This window comes from Peromyscus leucopus, chromosome 1 (genome assembly GCF_004664715.2).
Source record: "Peromyscus leucopus breed LL Stock chromosome 1, UCI_PerLeu_2.1, whole genome shotgun sequence".
Classification (NCBI taxonomy): Eukaryota; Metazoa; Chordata; class Mammalia; order Rodentia; family Cricetidae; genus Peromyscus; species Peromyscus leucopus.
Window position 1 is genome coordinate 146,260,586 of NC_051063.1, and position 22,250 is coordinate 146,282,835.

A 22,250-nucleotide genomic window follows, 5' to 3' on the forward strand; every position below is an offset into this window, starting at 1 on the left:
TTACTGGGTTTTATTAGTTTGGTGCTTTCAGGAAAGTTCTCCATTTCTTCAGTTGTCCTGTTAAGACCCTTTTAAAGGCTGTAGGAGCTGCGATATCCCAGGTCACGCCTGATGTTGATGAGTCTCCTCTCTTTATCTTGTCAATCTTCCTGCTGATTTAGCAGTTTTGCTGATTTATTTTGGAGAACAATTTTTTTCATTGATTTCCTCTATTCTTTTCCTATTTTCAACATCACTGATTTCTGCTCTGTATTGTTGCTTACTTTGCATGTTTCTGTCCTGCTGGTTTCTTGCAGTAAGAACTTGGAATACTGATGGGTGAATTCCTTCATTTTTCCAATTCGGCACCTAGGGCTGTAAACTCCTCTCTAGGTCTGTTCTAGCTGCACCCCACACATGCTCATGAATGGTGCATTCATTTCCATTCTGTTCTGGTTTTTTTTTTTTTTTTTTTTTTTGTGTGTGTGTGTGTGTGTGTGTGTGTGTGTGTGTGTGTGTGTGTGTGCGCACGTGCGCGTATGTGATATGGAGACCAGAGAACAAGATAATCTTGCATATTATTCTTCAGGTATTATCTGCCATCTTAAATATTTATTCATTTTTATTTGATTTATTTGTTTGTTTCTTTGTTTGTTTAAGACAAGGTCTCTTACTGGCTGGAGCTCCCCAAGTGGGCTAGACTAAGGCATGCCAGAATGCTCCAGAGATCTGCCTGTCTCCACATCCTGGGCACTGGGACCACAGAGCTGGTCACCATGCCTGGCCTTTTTCTAATGTGGGCTGTATGGATCCAACTCAGGGGCGTATGCTTGCAAGGCAAAAAACCTTACTTACCAAGTTATCTTCTCAGGCCCAATTCTGCTTTGACTTCAATCAAGTTTTAGTTTAACATATTTCTAAGTGTCAAAGACTTTTCTGTTGTCTTTATTATTGATAAGTGATTTGGTTCCATTACCTCAGAGAATACATTTTACATGGCCCCAACCACTAACCCTTGCTCTGGCTTGTTGTATGACCCAGGGTAAAGTTTATCTGGCCGAAAGTTCCATAGGACTTGAAACGAACAATTAATTTTGACACCCGAGGCCCTTAGGTTGGTTTCTTTTAGACGTAGGAACTTCTTAAACTGTGGTTGGGATCCCATGTGGTGCCATAGAACAGACCAGGGGGCAGGGTGTGAAATGTAGCCACAGTAACAGTTTTCTGAACACAAGGCAACCAAAATGAAATTTAAAAGCCCAACAGGTAACACATTGGAGATGTTTCCGGCAGTAGGTACCCTGCTGTGTCACATGACTTCACTGCTCTGACCACACAGCACTGCCCATTGCCCAGCACTGCCCATTGCCCAGCACTGCCCATTGCCCAGCACTGCCCATTGCCCAGCACATGGCCCTCCACTTCATGCGGTGCCAACCACCACCAGCTGAACCCCTCAGCGCAGAGCTGCTGTGCTGGCAGCGGCAGTGACTGTCTGTGAGGCGTTCTGCCCCTCTAGACACATGGATTCACCCACAGAAAACAAAGGCGTGTGGCACTGCCCTACTACCCTTCCTCACTATGTTCTGATTGTAAGAACTGCTGAGTTACTCACTTGAATTTCACTAAAAACAACAACAACAAAATAATTAAAGGGATTTGGGGTTAGGATTGGGTTCTCTGATTTTTTTTTCTGGAAAGATAGAAACATATATTTCTTTACCCTACATGGACCACCAATGGCAGAGCAAAGAAATGATTCAAGTCTAGCTGAGTCAACCAATAGCATTTGTTTGTTTGTTTGTTTGTTTGTTTGTTTGTTTGTTTTGGGGGGACTTACAGCAGCTTGGGTGAGGGTTTGTTTGGAGATTCGCGGAACTCAAAGGCAGCTGCATCTCGGAAAGACCACCCAGCATGAGTGATAACTGCTGCTTCCCTGGGGTTCCCTGCATAACTCCAAGCAATGAAGACAGTCTCTTCTCTCCCAGCAACTGTTCACTGCACACACAGCCTTGGAAAGGCCTCCTAGGTCTTGTCACTTTTTGTTTGTTTGTTGTTTTGTTTGTTGTTTTCCCAGACAGGGTTTCTCTGTGTAGCTTTGGAGCCTATCCTGGAACTCACTCTGTAGACCAGGCTGGCTTCAAACTCACAGAGATCTGCCTGCCTCTGCCTCCCCAGTGCTGGGATTAAAGGCACTAGCTAAAGGACATGCATGGGCAGAATGGATTTAAAAATGTTAATATTCTGTATGCCGTCTGAAACAAGAAGTGACTATAGGCGTGTGGTTTTGATTCCTTTTTTCTTGCTGTCCTGTGTGGTATTTTATTCGTACTGAAATGTGATTTTCATTGTATGTTAATAAATAAAGTTCCCCAGGGGTCAGAGCTATTAGAGCCATAGCAAGAGCGTGGTGGTGGTGGTGGTGGTGGTGGTGCACGCCTTTAATCCCAGCACTTGGTAGAAGAGCTAGGTAGATCTCTGTGTGTTCAGGGATACAGTCAGCATTGGAGACATACGCCTTTAAGACCTGGAGGGCTGTACTTACAGGCAGTGATGAGGCAGTCATGTGTTTGGGTTTACAACCAATGAGAAGGCAAAACAGAAAGACTATTTAAAGATAGACACACAGGAAGTAGCTCTCTTTCGGGGAGGTAGGAGCACTGCAGGAGGTAAGATTTTAGCTCTGAGCTCTGACCTCTCTGCTTTCTCTTTTACATTGGTTCTGTGTTTCTTATTTTAATAAGACGGTTGGTTACATCTACAATCCCGTGAATTATATTTTCATTTTACCACTCTGAGTGAGTACTGTTACTTCAATTTAGTAACTGTTTTATTCTCGCTTCTCTCCCTCTCCCAACCTTCTGTCATGCTCGGGATGGAGCCCAGGCCTCTGCGCACATTAGGAAAGTGTATCTCTAGCAAGCTACAAGCCTAGCTCTACCCTCCTCCTCTTATAGACAAAACTGCGTTATTCTCATCCATACGCATACATACGTGGTGTGTGTGTGTTCATTGGTTCAGGTGATGTTATAACTTTTGTCCGACTATACAAAGCAAAGTGAAGACCTAGGAAGAAGGCTGAGGCAGTCGAGTGGTTGCCACACAAACACGAGGACCCAGATCTGCATCTTCAGCTCACACATCGAAAGCCAGGTGTTACGGTGCCCGAGCAACTGCAATCTTGCAGAGGAAGTGGAGACAGGGATCCCTGGGACTTGCTGACCAGTCTCAGTGGATCAGTGAGCTCCAGGTTCAGGGAGGGATTCTCTCTCATAAAGCGAGGTGGAGAGAGTCCTGGCAGACTCTAGTATGCCCTCAAGTGCCTGTGTCCCTGCAGCTCTCCAACACTGACTTCTTCGGGCTCTTTTCTCCCTCATGTCCCCTCACTGCATGTCCAGCTATAGCCCTTACAACAGACCTCTCACACTGATGCAGGCTTCCAAGTCCTGCTTAACTTTCAGAGGGCATAGCAGAGCAACCACTTCCTTCACTGCTGGAGAGAAGGCTGTGTCAATGTAGCCTAAGAATGCACTGTCTTAGCATAGCCCTCACATACAAGACAGCAATCAGTTTCTCACCCAAATATATTGGCAGTGGCTGCCTCTAGAGTTAATGAGTCTACGAACTGGGACTCAGTGGAAAAGGTCCCGGGATTGATTAGTAATGTCTGTCTGTGGAGAACAGCAAAAGAGACACAGACATGTGTGCTGGCATGAATGGATCCTGTTCAAGCATACAGTAAGCCACACTTTTTTTCTCTAGTTGATCTGGGACTTACCCTAAATGCCCCCTGTCAAGCTGTAAGGCATATGATTAGCACATGGTCTTTAGTACTCACAACGATTTTGAACACTGTGTTTCCTACCAGAGGTCCTTGGACTTCATTTTCTTTTCTATAAAATGTCAATGCTACTGTCTTGAAAGTATTTGGATGAAAATGAACCACAATCAGACATTACTATATTTCATTACTTTTCTTGGTGGTCTTTTAATGTTGGCCAAGAATCTGAATCATGGGAAACCACTGTTTGACCTATTTATCCAGTACTTAGTTGCAAATGGCAGTGGTATATCCGGCAACCTGAGGCTGCACGGGAACCAGGTAAGACTTGCTGGGCAGTCAAGGCCATGATGGCATGCCTGGAGGTAAAGACGGGTTCTACAAGGCACTATGCATTCAATCACAGAAGGAAACCCAGCCATGGGATAGCTCTTCAAAGCACAGTGCGTCCTTTGCCTTTCCAGCCCTTTGAAGTTCCCAAGTGTGAAAACATGACTGCCTTGGGCTGGGCCCAGGCCTGGACTCCTGAGTGATCTTTCCATTTTGGTAACTGGCCCTTTGAGCTATCCTTCCTGAGCTCCCATGCATAGGAAATGTCACCTTTGTGTGACATGCTGTAGGCATAAGGCCCCCTGAAAGTGAATATTAGGCAATTATAGGCTCAATCCCCAAAGGGCAGCCCAGCTTCTCAGGAAAGATGATTCAAATTATTTCATAGGCAGGAGTAGTTAGGGGCCTGAATGTCTGGGCTGAGACTGTCAATCCTCAGATTCTAGACATTTCCACACAGCATCTGGAGGTTACACTGGGATTTGGTACCACAGGTAAGCATGTGTCACACCTGAGAAGAGAAAGTGATGTCCTAGGACAATCAGAGGAGCCTACTTGCCCTCTGTAGATATTTACTAACAGGAAGGACCATGGGAATGGCTTTGTACATATGAGCCATTGGCAGCAGGAATGGGGAGATGCCACTTTCTAGGAAAAATACCATGGCCCAGGCTTCAGCTTCTGCCTTCAAACCAAAAATAACTGAATGTGACCAGAGAACAGGACAGCAATGCTGGTGTTTCCAGCCCTGGCCAAGATACTGTAGCCAAATGTCACTGCTCTGGGGACTCTGAGGACATGTCTCACATTTCATTCCTTGTTGCAGACAATCCTGTTTCCTTCTATTTTCTACACGGAAAATCCCCATTTCACAGGCGACCCAAAGTCTGACTGAACACGCATGTTTCCAGACTGCTCTGTCAATATCCAAGAGTTCAACATCAGAGTTTATATATATTTGTGTGTGTATGTGTGTATGTCTGTACGTACGTGTGTGTATATATATGCATGTGTATAGATATAGATAAGATACATATATAGTAGATTTTATAATATATCAAGCTAGATGTTTAGACCAAGTGGGGACTTTAACAGATATAAGTAATGATGGTTATTTCAGCCACATTTATTAAGATATGATCTCCAAGCTTCAGGGAGAAGCCATGGGAACCCAGCAGCAAACTCTGTAAGCCTTTGACATCTCTGGAACCAAGGAATATCCCAGCAGAGGGCAAGAATGTAATTCCCACAGCTCTCTTGAGACTCCATGGAGACATAGCCTAACTGTCAAGAGTGCTTCCTGCTCTTCCAGAGGACCGGAACTTTGTTCCCAATGCCAATGTCTAGTGGCTCACAGCCACCTGAAATTCCAGCTCCAGAGGATCTGAAACCCTCCTCTGGTCTCCGTGGGCACAATCACATACATGGTAAATATTCACATGGACACACATGCATACACAAATAAAAACAAAACAAACAAACTCCACTACTAGTAGAAAAAAAAAGGAGGTGGTCTTTCCTCAAGTTACAATCCTGTGCTATATAATGGCATTCCGTGACAGCCCACATAGACAACAGTGGCCATAGATGATTGATTATAGGTGGCCTCACAAGAACCTAGTGATACTGTAGCCATCGAACTTCATTGTGCAAGGCTTCACTCTCCTGCTGGTGGTGTGAGCAAGCCTGTCCAAAGATACACACTTGATAACTATGTTACTCATTTTTGCATGTGCTATACTATATTTGTTATCTTAGTAGGCAGTTTATCAACAAAATAAAGTTCACCTAAAACTGCTTGTCATGTGATGTGGCAGCATTGTATGAAGAAACCATGTAGGGTGACTGCCCTGTAATATCTGGGCATGGGATATGCGTCAACACACTCCATGACAGCCACACAATGATGTAAAATGATGCCTTTCTCAGAATGCGTCACTGTCATTAAGTGATACTTGGCCATACAAATTCTTGTAGCTCTAGCATGCAGCTAGAAGTGAATATACCCTGAGATGACCCAAGTAGAAAAGGCTACCCCTTTAGCATGCTTTAACCATCTTTTCCACGTGCACATGAATCACCTGGGGGCCCGAGTTCCTAGCACTCTCCAAGGTGCTGGGGTGGTGCCAATCCTCAGACCACACTGAAGAGCAAAGTCACAGATGAAGTTTGACAGTGTTTCTACAGTCTGAACAGCACCGAAGACAGGGCTCCCTGAAGCTCCTTTGCCAGATTCTGAACTGGACATGGGACAGATAAGTTCAAGGTGACAACTGTCCAAGAGAAGGGGCCATCCAGTGGGGATTGGCGAGGACAGGCATTCAGGGGAGCTTGCTCTGCTTCATCAGCTGGACCGTGTGCAGCAGGCAGCCCCCGGGAACTCAGGTGCCTCTTTCTTTCTCACCTGAAGCTGCCCCACAGCTTGCTGGATTAGTCACATCCTGGATGTGGAGACACTGGGAGCAAGTGAGGTGTGACTTCTGAAGACCACTGTGATGTCCCCTCCTTGTTCTCATCAACAATTCATTCGTGGTAAGCCGAGGAAGTCCCACTAAGGCACAGGTGCAAGTTCAAGCCCTCAAGGTCACATGTCCCAAGACCACAGGGCCCTCTGCTTCTTATCACAGCTCCCTGCCTTGCCCCCCAGCCCTGGCCTCACCAGGGACCTTAACACTTCCCAACTTGGTTCAAAACTACCAACCCAGTCCCTTTTCATCTCCTTTCATCCTTAATAAGTTAAGTATGAGTCTCAGAATCACAGAGGTCTGCCTGACACAAGCCCCTTCTCAGAACCTCAGGAGTGTGGCTGTGTGGAATGAGGAGGAGTCTTGGAGCTCAATGCGTCCAGTGACTTGAAGGAAATGTCAAGCTCCCTCATTTTTTTTTTTTTTTTTTCCGAGACAGAGTTTCTCTGTGTAGCTTTGCACCTTTCCTGGATCTCACTTTGTAGCCCAGGCTGGCCTCGAACTAACAGAGATCCGCCTGCCTCTGCCTCCCAAGTGCAGGGATTAAAGGCGTGCGCCACCACCACCCAGCAAGTTCCGTAATTTATACCCACCCACTTACTGGTATTTCTCCCAAGAGGCCACGCTTAGATTCATGTGCTGGTCCCTGGCAACTTCTATGTCCGGCTGGGGTGTCAGAAACAAACTATATGATTCCACAGCTCTCCCAGAACTCTGGGTCCTTCAACTGGGACTTTCTGACAAATGATTAAGTCACCAGCTGCATGCCAGTGTGAATATGCCCTGTATGTACCAAATAGAAAAGGCTGAGAGGGTCCTTATCCAGAGTATGCCAATGACCAGGCTGGTGGCAGGATCCCTGGGGTCTTAGCATGTGCAAGTATCCTTGGGTATTTGGTTTGGAATTTTTCACCAGTAGTAGGCATTCGATGCACAAAGATTTCAGTTGGAAGAAAGGGTCCATCCATTTTTAAAGATATTCCAAAGATTCTAGAAACCTAACCGCATAGGAGGGTGACCTCAGTGATTCTCAACCTTTCTAATGCTGTGACCCTTTAATGTGCCTCCTCGTGGTGTGGTGGCCCCCAACCATAAAATTAATTTCATTGCTACTTCATGACTGTAATTTCGCTACTGTTATGAATTGTAATGGAAATATCTGACATGTAGGGTATAAAGGCGAGTGGATACAATGACAAGGACAGAGATTTTGCACGGCTGGAGCCCAGCTTCTGCCCCTGTGTGGAAAGGGTGTTATGCCGCAGCCTAGGCTGTGGCCCAAGTCTCCACTTAGCCACTTGTAGCTGTGGGAAGGAAACTGCTTGCCACCTACAGGATGAGGCTAAGATGACTTCAGGAGCCCCTTCTAGCTCCAAGAAGCACAAGAAAAGCCACGTAGCTGAAGCTGCCAGGAGCCTTGGCAATCTGAGGAGAAAATTGGATCTCATCTAACTCCTGGCAGGGTCCGTGTTGGAAGGGAGCTCTGAGGGGACTTCAGATGAGGCTCTTCAGCCAAACGCCACTCTCCTCCCATCTGTACCATGTCGGATGGCTTTGTTTCGGGCATGGCAATCCAGCCATGATTAAACACGCGTCACTCTTGGGGTAAAGACGGGTCCCACTACAGAGGTGCTCCCAGCCTTATTACAGAATGGACACTCTGGAGCAGAGGTGCCTTCTCGCAGCTGGGTTTTCTATCCTAGCAATGGCATCCAGCTAATAGCTGCCGGTTCACACTGCTCAGCCTGCCGGTGGGGCTACATTGGCGGCTTGCTGATGGACCCCCACGGTGGCTTTCTAGTGGTTTATTCCTCTCGCTGCAGCACAGTGTCAGGCCTGGTCTGGGCAGACTGAGGAATGCCATGGTCAAGGTTCATTCAAGGACAGGGCTCTGGGATTCCCAGAAGGATAGAAGTGTCTTCTCCTCATACAGACTTCGTGGGGCATGTTCAGAAGGCTAAGGAAGCATTGTAATGTCTTCCGCAGCCTGAATGCCGGATGAGGAGGAGTGGAGTGGGAGGTCAGAAAGGCCACTTACGAAAGCATCCTTGATGTTCTCATCGCTGCAGCAACTCCACTCAAAACTCCCATCATGGGAAGGATACAGGACTCTTAGAGAAGGGGAGGAGGAGGGAGAAGAAACAAGGGTGGAGTGTTGGGCTAGCTCCACTGAGACTCCACTAGACATGAGGATTTTCTCCTCTGCTGAAATGCCATGGGCATCAGCACAGGTTGACTTACATAGCAATCTCTGAGATTCTAAGCAGCAAAAAAAAAAAAAAAAAAAAAAAAAAAAAAAAAAAAATTGAAATATGGACAAATACATAAAAGGAAATGAGGTCAGCATGTCATGTACCTACCTGAATTTGGATAATAAAACCACACCCAACAATGGAAGCTAGACACTGAATTTGATGGGGGAGGGGGTAAGAGAAAGGAAACTGTACCTCCAAATCTCTCTAAGACCCTGCCTCAAGGGACCTCCTGAGTCCTTGCAGGTAGCGACCACCACAGTGATCCTTTAGTAAAGAAGGATGGAGCAGGAGTCTCCCAGGGTCTGACTAGGAGATGGGGATGACATCAGAGGACCAGCAAGGAACCTGCCAGAAAACCCTATGCAACCACCAGACCCATGACACCATGCCCTTGTGAGGAGAAGATGTCCCCTTCTTGGTCCTCAAGAGGGCTAAGCTCTGAGTGGACCAACTGTCTGAAATCTAGAATTAAAGTACGCCCCCAATGTTTCTAATTAGTTGTGATGTTTTCTGTCTCTGTAGTGCCTTCCTTACAAGGCCAGCCCCTCTGATGGAGTGCCGTGCCCACCACCTACCAGGTAGAACACACAAGGCAGACACAGGGCACGGGCTGATAGTGGGCTACCTGCCAGCCCAGAGTTGTCCGTGTTCCCTCGGCATTCCTCACATTGTACCAGGCGGTTCTTCCTTAATACAAATTACAGGCGAGCTTCCACGCCTCCCACATCTGGATTATGGTTTTGCTTTCCTTCCTGTTCTGGGGCCAAGACAATTCCTTTTCATTTGAACTGTGTCGGCTCCAGTTATGAGAACATTTCCCCACCCGCTACTCCCCTTCTCTCCCCTCTGCTCCAGACATGCTTCCGCCTCCCTCCCATCGGCTCCGTGACCCAGGGATTGGATCCCTTATGTTTTGAGTAGCGCAGCAGTCAAGAAGTCCTTGAGGACATGGTCAGCTGCCTTTCCTCCTGACACAGCTGTCCTCAGCTCACCTCTGTAATGGCACGCCCTGGCAGGAAGCGTCGAGAGTGAAGAGGGTCCAGTTCTGAGGTGTCATGTGACCTGCTGGAGCCATGCACGGGTCCTGGCACATCAGGCACCTGTGCTGTCCCTGGCTCTGTTCGTGTTTCCATACATTCTAGTCACGCCAGTACCATGATGGTGTGTGCATCTGTGCCTCGAGGTGGATGGGTACAAGGAACTTGACCGAGTCCGTGTATAACCTGTGTCTACAGGTGCTTATGTGACATCTAGATGGCTAAACACAGTTCCTTACCAGGGCATTTGCTATGAGACTGTGCCCCTCCACACTTCCATCTGCCAGTCAGCCCCATTCTTTTCCAGCATCCCATCAAGGTTGTTTTAGGCTCTGTGGTGTACACTTACTAAAGTGCCCTAGGAGGTGACAGTTGGAAGACATCCAGATGAAACCCACTTACAGTGTGACTGGCCGGTTGACTAGCAGAGGAAGTGCATGCAAACTCAGGGTGACGGGGTCCAGGAAGGCAAAACCATTTTCAGCAGCACTGTCGCGCAATACAGAAGGGACCTCAGGGGGAGAGGGATGTAGGAGCACAGAGTAGAAGTAGGTGCCTGGCACTAGGAAGAACATCAATGGACCCTGAGTGATGCTGTGTCCCATGGGTCTCACTTGGGATGAGGGAGCTTCCTAGAGAGCCTTGCTAAGACTTCTCCTTAGGACAAGTGATCCAGTCGACCTGTGGAGATGTACGGCCACTGGTGTCTCCACACACCCCAGGTGCACTGATGTAGAGCACTGCTCAGATGTCTTCTAAGCCCAGGCTAGGCTTCTGTGAGGACAGCCTTATTTGGGGGAACCACAGGCTCAGCCCACTGACCAAAGAAAGCACAATTTTCAGAACAGGGAGAAACTTCTTCTCTGAAGGGCAAAGAGATGCCAGGAAAAACCCAAGGACAAGGAGACATTCACTCCGAGGGTCAGAAGCAAGAGGCTGGCCTCACAAGAGGTACCTGTGCCATCTGAGAGGACTTCCGGCAGGTTCCTGGTGTTGCAGAGGATGCAGAGTTTGTAGGATTGCCAGGTAGACACTGATTCACCCCAATCCAGTTCAGGCTTATCTAACAAAGCTCCTACATTCAACAAACAAGATTATTTTCTGCCAAGGGAAATCACTATTCCTACATATAAAGACACAGTAAATGCATTATTTTTTTTTTTTCTTGAGCATTCAGGATGTGAAATTTTCATTTCCCCACCAGCCCACCTAGAAGACTCCATCTTTAGACATCGCCCAGGGCCACTCTGCCTTACCCCATTGAAAGACACACTGCATCCTCTGCATGAACACACTCTGTATGCATCCGTGCTACCTTAGTCTAGAATATCAGCTCTCTCTGGTGGTTTCTTTGACTCCCACTGACAAGCTCTCACCAACCATGAGCCTCTCCTGGCCCTCACTGCCACATTTGACATGACCTCTCAAAACGTAAGAGGGTTACACCAACTCTCATAGAGTCATTTTACACTACAACTTCAACTCTGACATACAGTCTATCTACAGAGAGAGAGAGAGAGAGAGAGGGAGGGAGGGAGGGAGGGAGGGAGGCACGTATGCATACATATGCAATCATTTTAAGGTAATACTGCAATCTCTACCAACTCCTTTCTTGACTCAAGAAGGTATCTCTGAATTTTTTTTTTTTGCCTCATTTTCAATCATAGGGGTCTGACGTATCCCTTATCAAGTGAGACAGTCTTTTCCAGCACTAATGAGGGCCGAGCCTGAAAGGGAGAAAGAAATGCTTTCTTCTAGCCATTCCTCTTTCTCTGTTAAACCAAAGACTGACCAGCACCTGTACCTCCACACAGGGAATCTCAAGTTCTTGGACCATGTCGGCCCATATGGGTTGTCACACTCCACAGAATGCTTCCATCCCTTCATGGATCGCACCCTATCAACTAGCAGTTGGTAGCACAGACCTCTGAGGTAAAAGGGCCTACTACAGCAATCTTCATCTTCCCAGGCTTAGATGCTACCTCCAGTGGTCACTGCAGGGTGAGAAGGGCAAAGCAGGCCACGGGCCAAAATATACCTGGTTTATCACGGGTTTCTTAAGTGGTCACTAGAAGACAAGGAGATGGCTGTCTTCCCTAAAAGTATATGGTCAGTGTATCTATCCACCAGAACCAAAACAGCATGGTGCTGCCAGCCAGGACAGTCTTTTATGGGCAAGCAGGCAACCAAGGCCAAAGACACTCTCTTAAGAGATCAGAACTGTTGCCAGCTCGAGAACAGCTCCTAGCCCACTTACCCTCCAGGCAGCAAGCAAAGCAAACCCCTTCCAGGCTCCCACAACCTCTCCCAGGGTCTGGAGCCCCTCTGGCATCCATCATGCCAAGTCTGGTACCTCCTGCCTTCTAGATCAGGGTAGAGGGTCAGAATGATTTCAGTATCATCAGTGGTACTCGGGCCCTGTGAACGATGTTTACTTTTTTTGTCCAGTTAGTGAACAGCTGTCCCTTCAGCAGATGGTATCTTGACTTTTGGATAGCCAGCAAGCTCTCTTCTTATCACTTCCCTCTTATTATTTGGACCCCTATTTTAATGGTCTACTTTATATCAAATGCATTATTATGTAAGTGACCCCAAATCATGCCTACTAAAAACCATGCATTTTATTTTCTATTTGTGTGTGTGTGTGTGTGTGTATGTGTCTCTCTCTCTCTCTCTCTCTGTGTGTGTGTGTGTGTGTGTGTGTGTGTGTCAATATCTATCTGTGTCTGTGTCTGAGTGTATATGTCACGGTGTACAGGGGCCCAAGAAAGCCAGAAGAGGGTGTTGAACGCCCTGGAGCTTGAGTTACAGGCAGTTGTGAGCTGCTTGACGTGGGTGTGGGGAACCGAACTCAAGTGAGTCCTCTTACCTGCTGAGCCATCTCCCCATCCCTGAGACCACAAATAAAAATAAAATCAGTGCTACCAATGTCCTGGGGGTAACCAATCACCTTCTGATTGGATTCAAGAACAGCTCCACAAGATTGAGGTCATGACCGGCACAATTAATGGGGCAAAGAGCCCATGGCTGGGTAGGTAGGGGCCCTCCAGGAGAACCTCCAGTTATTATTCTGCTAAGTGGACACGATAGGAAACTGCCTTCTTAGCACTTATACCCATCGGTAGAGCAGCATCAATCCTCATCAGAGAAGCTCCTTTTTTGCAGCAGATTGTGATTAATAGAGAGACTGGTCTATCGGCAGAGGATAGAGCCACAAACAGGACATCTACAGCACACTACCTTCTCCCAAGGCTCAGGGATCATCACGGAGAAGGAGTTGGAAAGACGGTGACTCCAAAGTTGTAGCTGACTACAGAGAAACAGTATTTTCTAGATGCAACACGATAATTGCACACATGAGCTCACAGGAGCGGTGACTGCATGCATGCATGCATGAGACCCGCACAGGCTGAAGGCGGACAAAATCCCAGTGTGGATGGGGGAGAGAGTCACCAAGTCTTACCCCTCACCATGGAGCTATTGGCTGCTGATGGCTACTGGGAAGAAGTCAGATTTCTTCAGAGAGGGGGATCCTGAGAGGCTACCCCTCCAGTGAACGGCCTGTGTGCACGCACATACTGGCTGCATGAAGCAGATGCAATGGATTAAAAAAAAAAAAAAAAAAACCCAAAGAGCAGCAAAGTTGAGAGAGAATAGTGGTGGGCACCCAGAGAAGACACTGAAGGGAGGGAGAAGTAGATTAAAGACATTATATGTATGTATGAAATACTAAAACAACAACAAATTCGATGCTAGTATTCCCAAGTTCTGGTTCTAAGGTAAGAGCTCAGCAGTATCTACCTCATAGACTGACTCACTCACTTAGTGGATGGGAAGCATCTTACACAGCACCGCCCTATAGTACAAGGCTAGTAAATGAGTTCTGATTCGGCCTGAACATCATTAGTATGTTACTAATTCATGTCCTCTGTGGATGATTGAAATTGCCAGTGCAAGAACTGTCTATGTAACTTATAATTGAGAACGTAGTTGATTGCAAACATTGCCAATGCAAGAACTGTCTATGTAACTTATGATTGAGAACATGGTTAATTGCAAACATTGCCAATGCAAGAACTGTCTATGTAACTTATAATTGAGAACATAGCTGATTGCAAATTGAGTTTGAGCCTTTTATGGTCCCAAATCAATCAACTTTGACTAGTTAAGATAAAACCGTGTGGGGTTTAGAGCACCCACTGCTCTCCTAGAGGACCCAGGTTTGAGTCCCAGCACCCACATGGCAAGCAGCTCACAACTATCTGCAATTCCAGTTCCAGGGGATTCAATAGCCTCTCTTTTGTATTGTTTTGCTTTGTTTTGTTTTTTGAGACAGGGTTTCTCTGTGTAGTTTTGGTGCCTGTCCTGGATCTCGCTCTGTAGACGAGGCTGGTCTCGAACTCACAGAGATCCATCTAGCTCTGCCTCCCGAGTGCTGTGATTAAGAGCATGCATGCCACCACCACCCAGCTCAAGATCCTCTTCTCATGTCCTTGAACACCAGTCAAGCTCTTAGGTACACAGACATACATGCAGGCAAAACATGTATACACATAAAATAAAATTTTTAATAAGATAAAACTATGCGTACATCCCTGAGAAACAATAAGGAGGAAAGCACCATTACCGGATGCTGGTGACGTCACTGCTGAAAAGACATCCTCTACCCTCTACCCCCAGGTGAGCTTTTTTTTTTCCCTAAAAATCAAATCAGAAGCAAAATCATGAAGTGAGCTGATTCACTGGTTGACATATTGAGTGCGTGGCCCATTTTTCCATCTGCAGGTGGGATCGGAGGGCAGCTGTTCACAGGGGTTCTGATAGAAGGAGGCATGTTAGTAAGGAAAGGAAGGGTCACTAAGACCCAGTATGAAGACTCAGACCACCCACTGGACACCTCCCTTATCAGTACTTTGTTGGTGGGGACTAGTGTATCAGTGACCTGGGGACCCTCTCAGCCTATGAAAGGGCACAGAGTTGGACTGCCCGCTCTATCCCAGAACATGATCCATTTCTCCAAAGCATTTTGGCCCTTGGCTTTGCTAAGATGTCGTGCAAGCCTTTCCTTTTCTAAGCAGTCCACATGGCCCATCCCCCACTGTCCTGAACTAGGGTGACCAGAGGGGACTTTAGAGAGGGATTATGTGGCTGGGCAGGTGGGGGTCGGAGGTGGGTAGGGTGCTACTTCTCAACAAAGACGCTACTCTGACCACAGACTTCCTTGGGAAAACTGTAATCACCAGGCTAGAAGGCGGCCCAGTGCTGGCAGGGTTTATTGGCTTTCACTCACAATAGTGTTTGTTTTTGTAGGTAATTAGAGGTTAGCAGCGAGCTATAAAGAATTCTCCAAGAAACTGTACCCAGTCTATAGCTAACGGGTGTTGAAGTATGCCTGCGTCTAGCCGTTCACCTCCGCAGACCCCCTGTGCTAAGCGGCTAGTATTTGACCCAGCTTTTACCAGGAAGCAAAGGCCTCTGTGCTTTCCTACTCAAGGAAGAAATACCTTCGTGTGCCATGTGTGTCCCAGTGTGTGTGCAAATAGCACCGTACTACAGACTACGGTGCTAGACGCTGCCGCAGGACACTAATTCATAGACCAGCAGCTCAAATCATCCTTTTTCTTTATCCGTTTTTACTTAGGTGTATGTATGTGTGCCTGCATGGGTTTCTGTCCATCATGTCTGGATCGGGGTCTGTGGAGGCCAGAGGACATCAGATACCCTAGAACTGCAATCAACAGCCAGATGTGGGTGCTGGGAATTGAACCTGGGTCCTCTGCAAAGAGCAGTACATGCTCTTAACCATTGCTCAGTAGTTTATTGGCTTTCATTCACAATAGTGTTTGTTTTTGTAGGTAATTAGAGGTTAGTAGCGAGCTATAACGAATTCTCCAAGAAACTGTACACAGTCTATAGCTAAAGGGTATGCTCCAGCCTCCTCAAATAACCTTTAAAAACAAACTGTCTCTCTGTCTCTCTGTGTCTGACTGTCTGTCTGTCTGTCTCTCTCTCTCTCTCTCTCTCTGTGTGTGTGTGTGTGTGCGCGCGCGCGTGTGTATAGACTCAGAGGACAGTCCAGGTGTCAGTTATGATCTCATGTTCACTGCTGTGTACAACAGGATAGCTGGCCTGTGAACTTCCAGGGAGTCTGATCTTTCTGCCTGCCCCATCTTATTACAGGAGTGTGGGGATTACAGACACATGCTACTTCATCTGGCTTACCTGGGCTCTGAAGATCAGAACCCAGGTCACAGGCTTGAGTGGCAAGAACCACCCCCACCCCCACCCCCCCCCACCCCCGGCCAATTCCCCAGCTCCTTCAGATAATCTTATCCAACACAGATGTCCCCCGCAGCCCCAGTTCCGCATTCTTACAGCCCTCAGTTAGCTGACTCACTCCCAGGTACTAAGATAGGCTTGCTGGTTCTTTAGTGGCCAGAAAAGGCCTACCAAGGCCATGGTGATCTATGCTCACCCCTCCCCCTAGTGAGTCACCAGGGTACCAAGATTTAACCACTGGAAAGCAGTGATAGAAACGCAATGAAAAAAATCATGAGGGCCAAGTACTGTCACCAACAGTCCGGAAGCGGCATGAGCATGCAGCAAGGATGTACATCAGGGCCATTGGCTGGCTTTGAGAGACCCAGGTCAATAAATACATGTCCCTTGTGCTACGTACGAACACCCACACAGCATGTTCTCCCTCTCTGTGCCCACATCATGGTATCCAACAAGTCCAGAGGAGCCAACTGCCAAGCCTCGGACAAATGGGACCCGATCAACAGAAGAGATGGGAAAGAAAGGCCCGAGACATTCTATTGCTTCGGGAAAACAACTGCTTTTCTACCCTTTGTGCACACTGGCTTTGCTCCTGCAGCAACTGGACAGAACCGGGAAGGCCCTGGGCCCCCCTTCCTGTGGAGGTCATTAGCCAACTTTTACGACCATTTCCCAAGAACTAGATTTCCATTTGTGTTCTATACAATCCAATATAAATTTTCCCACTGTTCTGCATGCTCAGGTTTCCTCAATTTAATTTTTTTTTTAAGTTCTTACACAGTCATATCACAGTTTTTCCCTTCAGAGAAACATAAAACAGACATCCTTTCTAGCAGAAAGGGTAAACTTTCAGGCCATAGTTGTAGAATAGGCTGGCTATCTGCCCGAGACTTCCTGCAGGTGACTGCAGTCCTTCTAACACCCACTTTCTTCCTCTGAAAGTGGAGGAGGCTGCCCCAGATTCTCCAGAAGGCACCTTTGGGCTCTAGGGCCTTAGGGTTATTTCATATTAAAATATGAAAGGCTTTTCCTTCCATGTGCAAAGGCAGTTGCTGCTAATTCTTCCGAATGGAGACATTGCACTCTCCATTCAGAAAGTGGGGCTTGGGAAGTGACTGAAAAGAAAACAGAAAGCGAATAATCTAACGATAAGTCCAACCATTTTTGAATGATGTCCTTGGAGGGAATTGAAAGATGCCCAGGAAGACCTCACTGCTGGCTTTGAGAATAAACAAGCTTCACATGAACATTTCCACACTCAAGAGTCGGTCTGTGAGGTGGACCTTTTTTATTACAGCAACAGCGCAGGCGCAGGGCTTCTGTGTCCCCGGGGCTCCCGGAATTCAAGTGGGAAACGGGTTTGGGGAAGGCAGGAGGCAGAGCATCGGAGTCTGGTACTTACTTGTGGCCCAGCTCATGGGCGATGGTAAAGGCCAAATTGAGACCATTGTCCTCGGCAAGCACACATTTCCTCTTAGCGCTGCACACGCCTCCTAAGTAAGCAATTCCTGCAGCAGAGACACAAAACACATCCTCTTCAGAACAGGGCGGCCCTGACCTCCAGGAAAAGCCCACACAGTCACAATCACGCACCACCTGGAAAGGAGCAAATGGGGACACTCTGGTCTACCAGGCTGGACCTGGGGGCCTGGAGCTCCCCTGAGACTGGCTTGTGCAGGATGCTTTTGCATGCATCCAATAATAACGACAGTGACCACGAACATCCAACAAGCCCTTGACGTGGGTCAGGTAGAGTGCTGAGGGGCTTATCAAAGCATCTAATTCCGTTCTCATCACTGAGAACAGAGACAGCTCAAACCAAGTTCAGAAAGGGAGAGAGACTTTACCAGGGTCACATGGTTTGGCATTCAGGGCTCAGCTTGAGAGACCAGCAAAGCAAAGTAAGCCATGTTTGGAATTTAAGGAGGATGTCCTTGCACTTACACGTCCTTGAGAAGGACATCCTTAAGTTTTGTACTTTTGCCTCTCCCTAATTCTGACCCTCAGGGACAAAAGCAGCTCAGGGCAGGGGGATGAGCAAGAGGCAGTGTGCAGATGGAAATCTGGGTGGGCATCAGTAAGCTGGCTGCTGGAGGAGGGCCAGGAGTTTCCCTGGGAAGAAGGCTCACTGGGGAGGGCTGCATGTGAACAGCACAGACCGCTGAGGAGAGCAAGGTTCCAGGGCTCAGCCACAGAGCGGGGAGAGGAAGCCCCACTTAAGCAGGCTGGCTCCAGGTTTCCTGCCCTCCACAGCAGCTCTCGGTACTTCGGCTCTGTCTGTTCCCAGGATGTCCATCCTGCACCAGCCAGGCACTCCAGGGCTTACGGCGGCAGCAAGGTCTCTGTGTGCCTGCCCTCTGGCCTCCCCTATCATCGGCCATCGACCCCTGTGCAGGCTGCCCTTCACGGAGAGTTGAAGAAGGAACCTGGCTGCTCTTTATTTTCTGGCTCAGCACCATGCTGTGATCACTTGAGGGGGAAGTGCCATGGGTACCAGTCCACCTGCTAAGTTCCATCCTGCTGGAGCTCAGGACTCCACTGATCTTCCTGAAATGTCACAGGAGGGAAGGGTTTGTCATAGAACAAGGAAGGACTATCTATGGGGAATGACCTCATTAAAAATGACCTCCCCCTCCCCACTTAGCCTTAGCATGAAGCCAGCTCTGGTGTCGGAAGGCTTCTGGTGCCATTTGCTATTTGTGGTCACACTTATCCTCCCCCTTTGGAGCAAGACGAGGAAACAACGCCTGAGGACTCCATGAAAAAAGAAAACGAGGGTTTTCAGTACTGCTTGGAGGCAAAGTGCTTACTGATTATGTGAGGGACTGGGTTTGGTTTTCAGCATCACAAAGAAAAACATTATCAAGCTGGCACAAAGTTCAGGCACACACAGGGCATTCCCTCTTTCTAGGTCCCCTCCATGGGGTACAGAGGGGCGTCACATGCAGGCCTTGCAGAGATGCAGTTCTGGGGCTACCAGTGGGTGACACATCCCACATTCCACATGATGAGTGGCCATGCTGTACCACAGGACTATTTGTCTCTGGAAATATGTAACACGCTTGGCCAAGGTTGCAGAATTTAAAAGCAGCAGCAAAGAAATCAATTAAATGCTATTTTGGCCTCCAAATGCTTTTTATGCACGTGGACTTAACAATCCAACAATGCAGACAATGGGTTGAAAGAAAACAACATCCAGAAAGGATGCAATCCGGCCACCGGTCGCCTTCAAGGTCATTTCTCTGGTTCTGTTTTAAAATGCTTTGTGGGTTGCTGCTGGCAGTCCACCAGTAAGCAGATGGCATGCTGCTACACAACCCTGAGGGTGTGTGTATGGGACAGACAGACACACACACACACACACACACACGCACTGCAGTATGTAACACAGGTTACAGCCATTCTGGGTCAATGAATCAATTACAGGCAATCAGAAGCATACAGTCTAAGTCAGTCACGTGGTGGTGAGAGGGAAGGGAGGCACAATATGGCCAGCTGTGCTGAGCTTGCTGTCCTGAGCACGCCTGCTGTGGGCTCCGCTGCTGAACCAGCAGACCTTAAATGGCACACAAATACTTTGCTGGGTCCCGGCAGCCCTCTGCACTCTGAGCTGGCAGAATGGGCTTCCCACTTTAATTGGGTAGCATGCCGCGCTATGAGCGGCAGCCAGCAAAGAGCCCTCCAATAATTGCATTTTAATTCTTCCAAGGTGCAGATGCTTGGATTAAAAAAAAAAAAAAAAACTAGAAAACAAAGGATCAGTTTATTTATAAGAATTCTCTTGCACAAGGGTAGATTAAGGGCCATTGCTTTTAATGATTGATCACAATCATTACCACCAGCCTGATGATAAAACCCAGCTAAAGAAAACACATAAAAGAAAATAGCCCCTGATCACCAAACACAAGAGCTGTGTGAGGTTATAAGCGAGGGTGTCGAAATGCTTAGCATGTGTAAACAAAGCCTGGAGAAAATCCCAGGTTGCCCTCAGTGTGAGATCTGCTGGGTAAATAAATGGTAATTAAACCATGGAGCTTCTGTGGAAAACAGGCCACCAGTATTCCATGCTTCATGGAAAGAAACAACTATTTAGGGTAGGGGTCCTGGAGACCAGGGATGCCCTGGTATAGCCTGTACCTAAGGTTTCCCAGCTGCCCAGGAGTGGAGGTCACTGCGGTGGCATTATTGGGAGGTGGTGGGGTGTCTAGGTGGTGGGCGTGGTGGGCGGCCTTTCGGTCTTTGGGGACACGTGCCTGAAGGGGATTGTGGGGCTCAGTCCTTTCTCCCTTTTTGCCCCCTGGCCAAGGGGTGAGCTATTTCCTCCACTGTGCGGCTCCAGTTAGCAAAGAAGGCCTAAAAGCAATGGATCTGATGGACACCGACAGGAACCTCTACAGCCATGGCCCAAAGATGCTTCTCTTGGGGCTTCCTCCCAGCACTGGAAAGCTAACCAATACAAACCTTCATCACCTCAGGCTCCAGAAAGCACCAAACTGGAAAAGGCCACCAAAGTCCACATTTGTATCATGGAAAAAACTCATTTTCTCTGCATCAATTTACTTAATAAAAAGACCGCAACATTGCTCTGCTAACTCCACGCTGCAGAGTCCCTTCAACGGCACTTCCTGTCGGCAAGGTTTCTTACATCCCACCATGGTGCTTCCAGTGGCTCCAAAGCTTCCATGCTTTCAAATTCTCCACAGAAGAAATCACAGTAGGACTCATTTGAAAACATCAGCCCTGCATGTTTGCATCGCTCCTCAGAGCGAAAGGGAAGCAGAAAGGCAGCCGTCACCCGTCAGCAGTGTCCCTCCAGGAACAAAGCTGCCTGCCCCTACGTCCCTGTAGTCAGGTGCACAGCTAGTCGGTGCTTGTGTTAGTCTCTCCTCGCTCTGACAGACTCCCAAGAGAGATGCCTGGAGGAGGGAGGTTGGGCTGGACCTGCTGCGGTCTCTCAGATTGTGAGCAGTCAGTCTTTGGCTGGCTAGTTCTTCATGGGGAGGCTGTGGGGAGGCTGCACGCCAGTGGCCGGTAGGCGTGGCACAGCAGAGCTGCTCTATTCACAGAGAGCAGGAAGCAGAGCAAAGGCAGGAGGGGACCCAGGTGAGATCTCCTCACTCCAAGCTGCACTCCCAGCAACCCACCTCTATGGTGATATTTTATTTGTGCTGAAATATGATTTTATTCGTATGTTATTAAATAAAGTTGCCTGGGGGTCAGAGCTAATAGCAAGCCATAGCTGAAGTCTGGCAGTGGTAGCACACGCCCTTAATCCTGATCACATGACAGGCGGATCTCTGTGTGTGTTCAAGGATACAGCCAGCATGGAGACACACGCCTTTAATCTCAGTACCAACCATAGAAGACCTGGAGGTCTGTACAGACAGGCAGTGACAAGGAGGTCATGTGGTTGGGTTTACAACCAATGAGAAGGCAGAACAGAAAGTCAATAAAAAGACAAACACACAGGAAGTAGGTCTCTTGCTGAGAGGAAAGACAGCAGCAGCAGTGAAGGGTAAGAAAGGGTTTTTAGCTCTTAGCTACGGCTCTGACCTCTTGGACTTTTAACTCTGCCATTGGCTCCGTGTTTCTTATTTAATAAGATGGTTACATCTACACACCTCCTTCACTAGGACCTGCCTTCCACAGTTCCACCACCCCTCAACAGTTCTGGGTCTAGGAATGAGTGAGCCATTGGTCAGGTCAAAGCCACCACAGTCTAGACCTCTCTGGACATGCCCTCAGACTCACTTAGAGATGGGATTGACTATTTGCCTTGTCTTGTCTCCAGCTAATGAAGTTAGTAACCAAGATTGACCATCAGTGTTGGAGCAGGATACAAATGAAGGGCACTCTGCCTCCATCACTTCAGTGACAGCTGGTACTTCCCCCAAAGCTTGCCTCATGGACAATGATGAATAAGCTTGGACAGAGAATCTTTTCATAAATCTTCATGTGTGCTTCCATAAAGAGGTAGATGGAATAAAGCAAAGGTTTCTTCTATTTAAGGCCAAATGTTCTGAAGCCTAAAGATAAGACTCAAGAGAGACATATTCCAGTCTCAGTGGTAGTTACCTCTGGGATGTGGTAAAGGGATTAGAGAGCCTCCTAAAAAGCCTTTCCC

The 22,250-nt window shown here is 47.7% G+C and overlaps 1 protein-coding gene across 1 annotated transcript in view; it reads right to left on the reverse strand.

Annotated features, from left to right (window-relative positions):
• Adamts17 (ADAM metallopeptidase with thrombospondin type 1 motif 17) overlaps positions 1–22,250 on the reverse strand; it is a 338,353-nt gene that overhangs the window by 182,522 nt on the left and 133,581 nt on the right. The window contains exon 8 of the mRNA XM_028872809.2: positions 17,529–17,634. Coding sequence (XP_028728642.1) covers positions 17,529–17,634 — 106 coding nt within the window. The remainder of the gene's footprint in view (positions 1–17,528; positions 17,635–22,250) is intronic.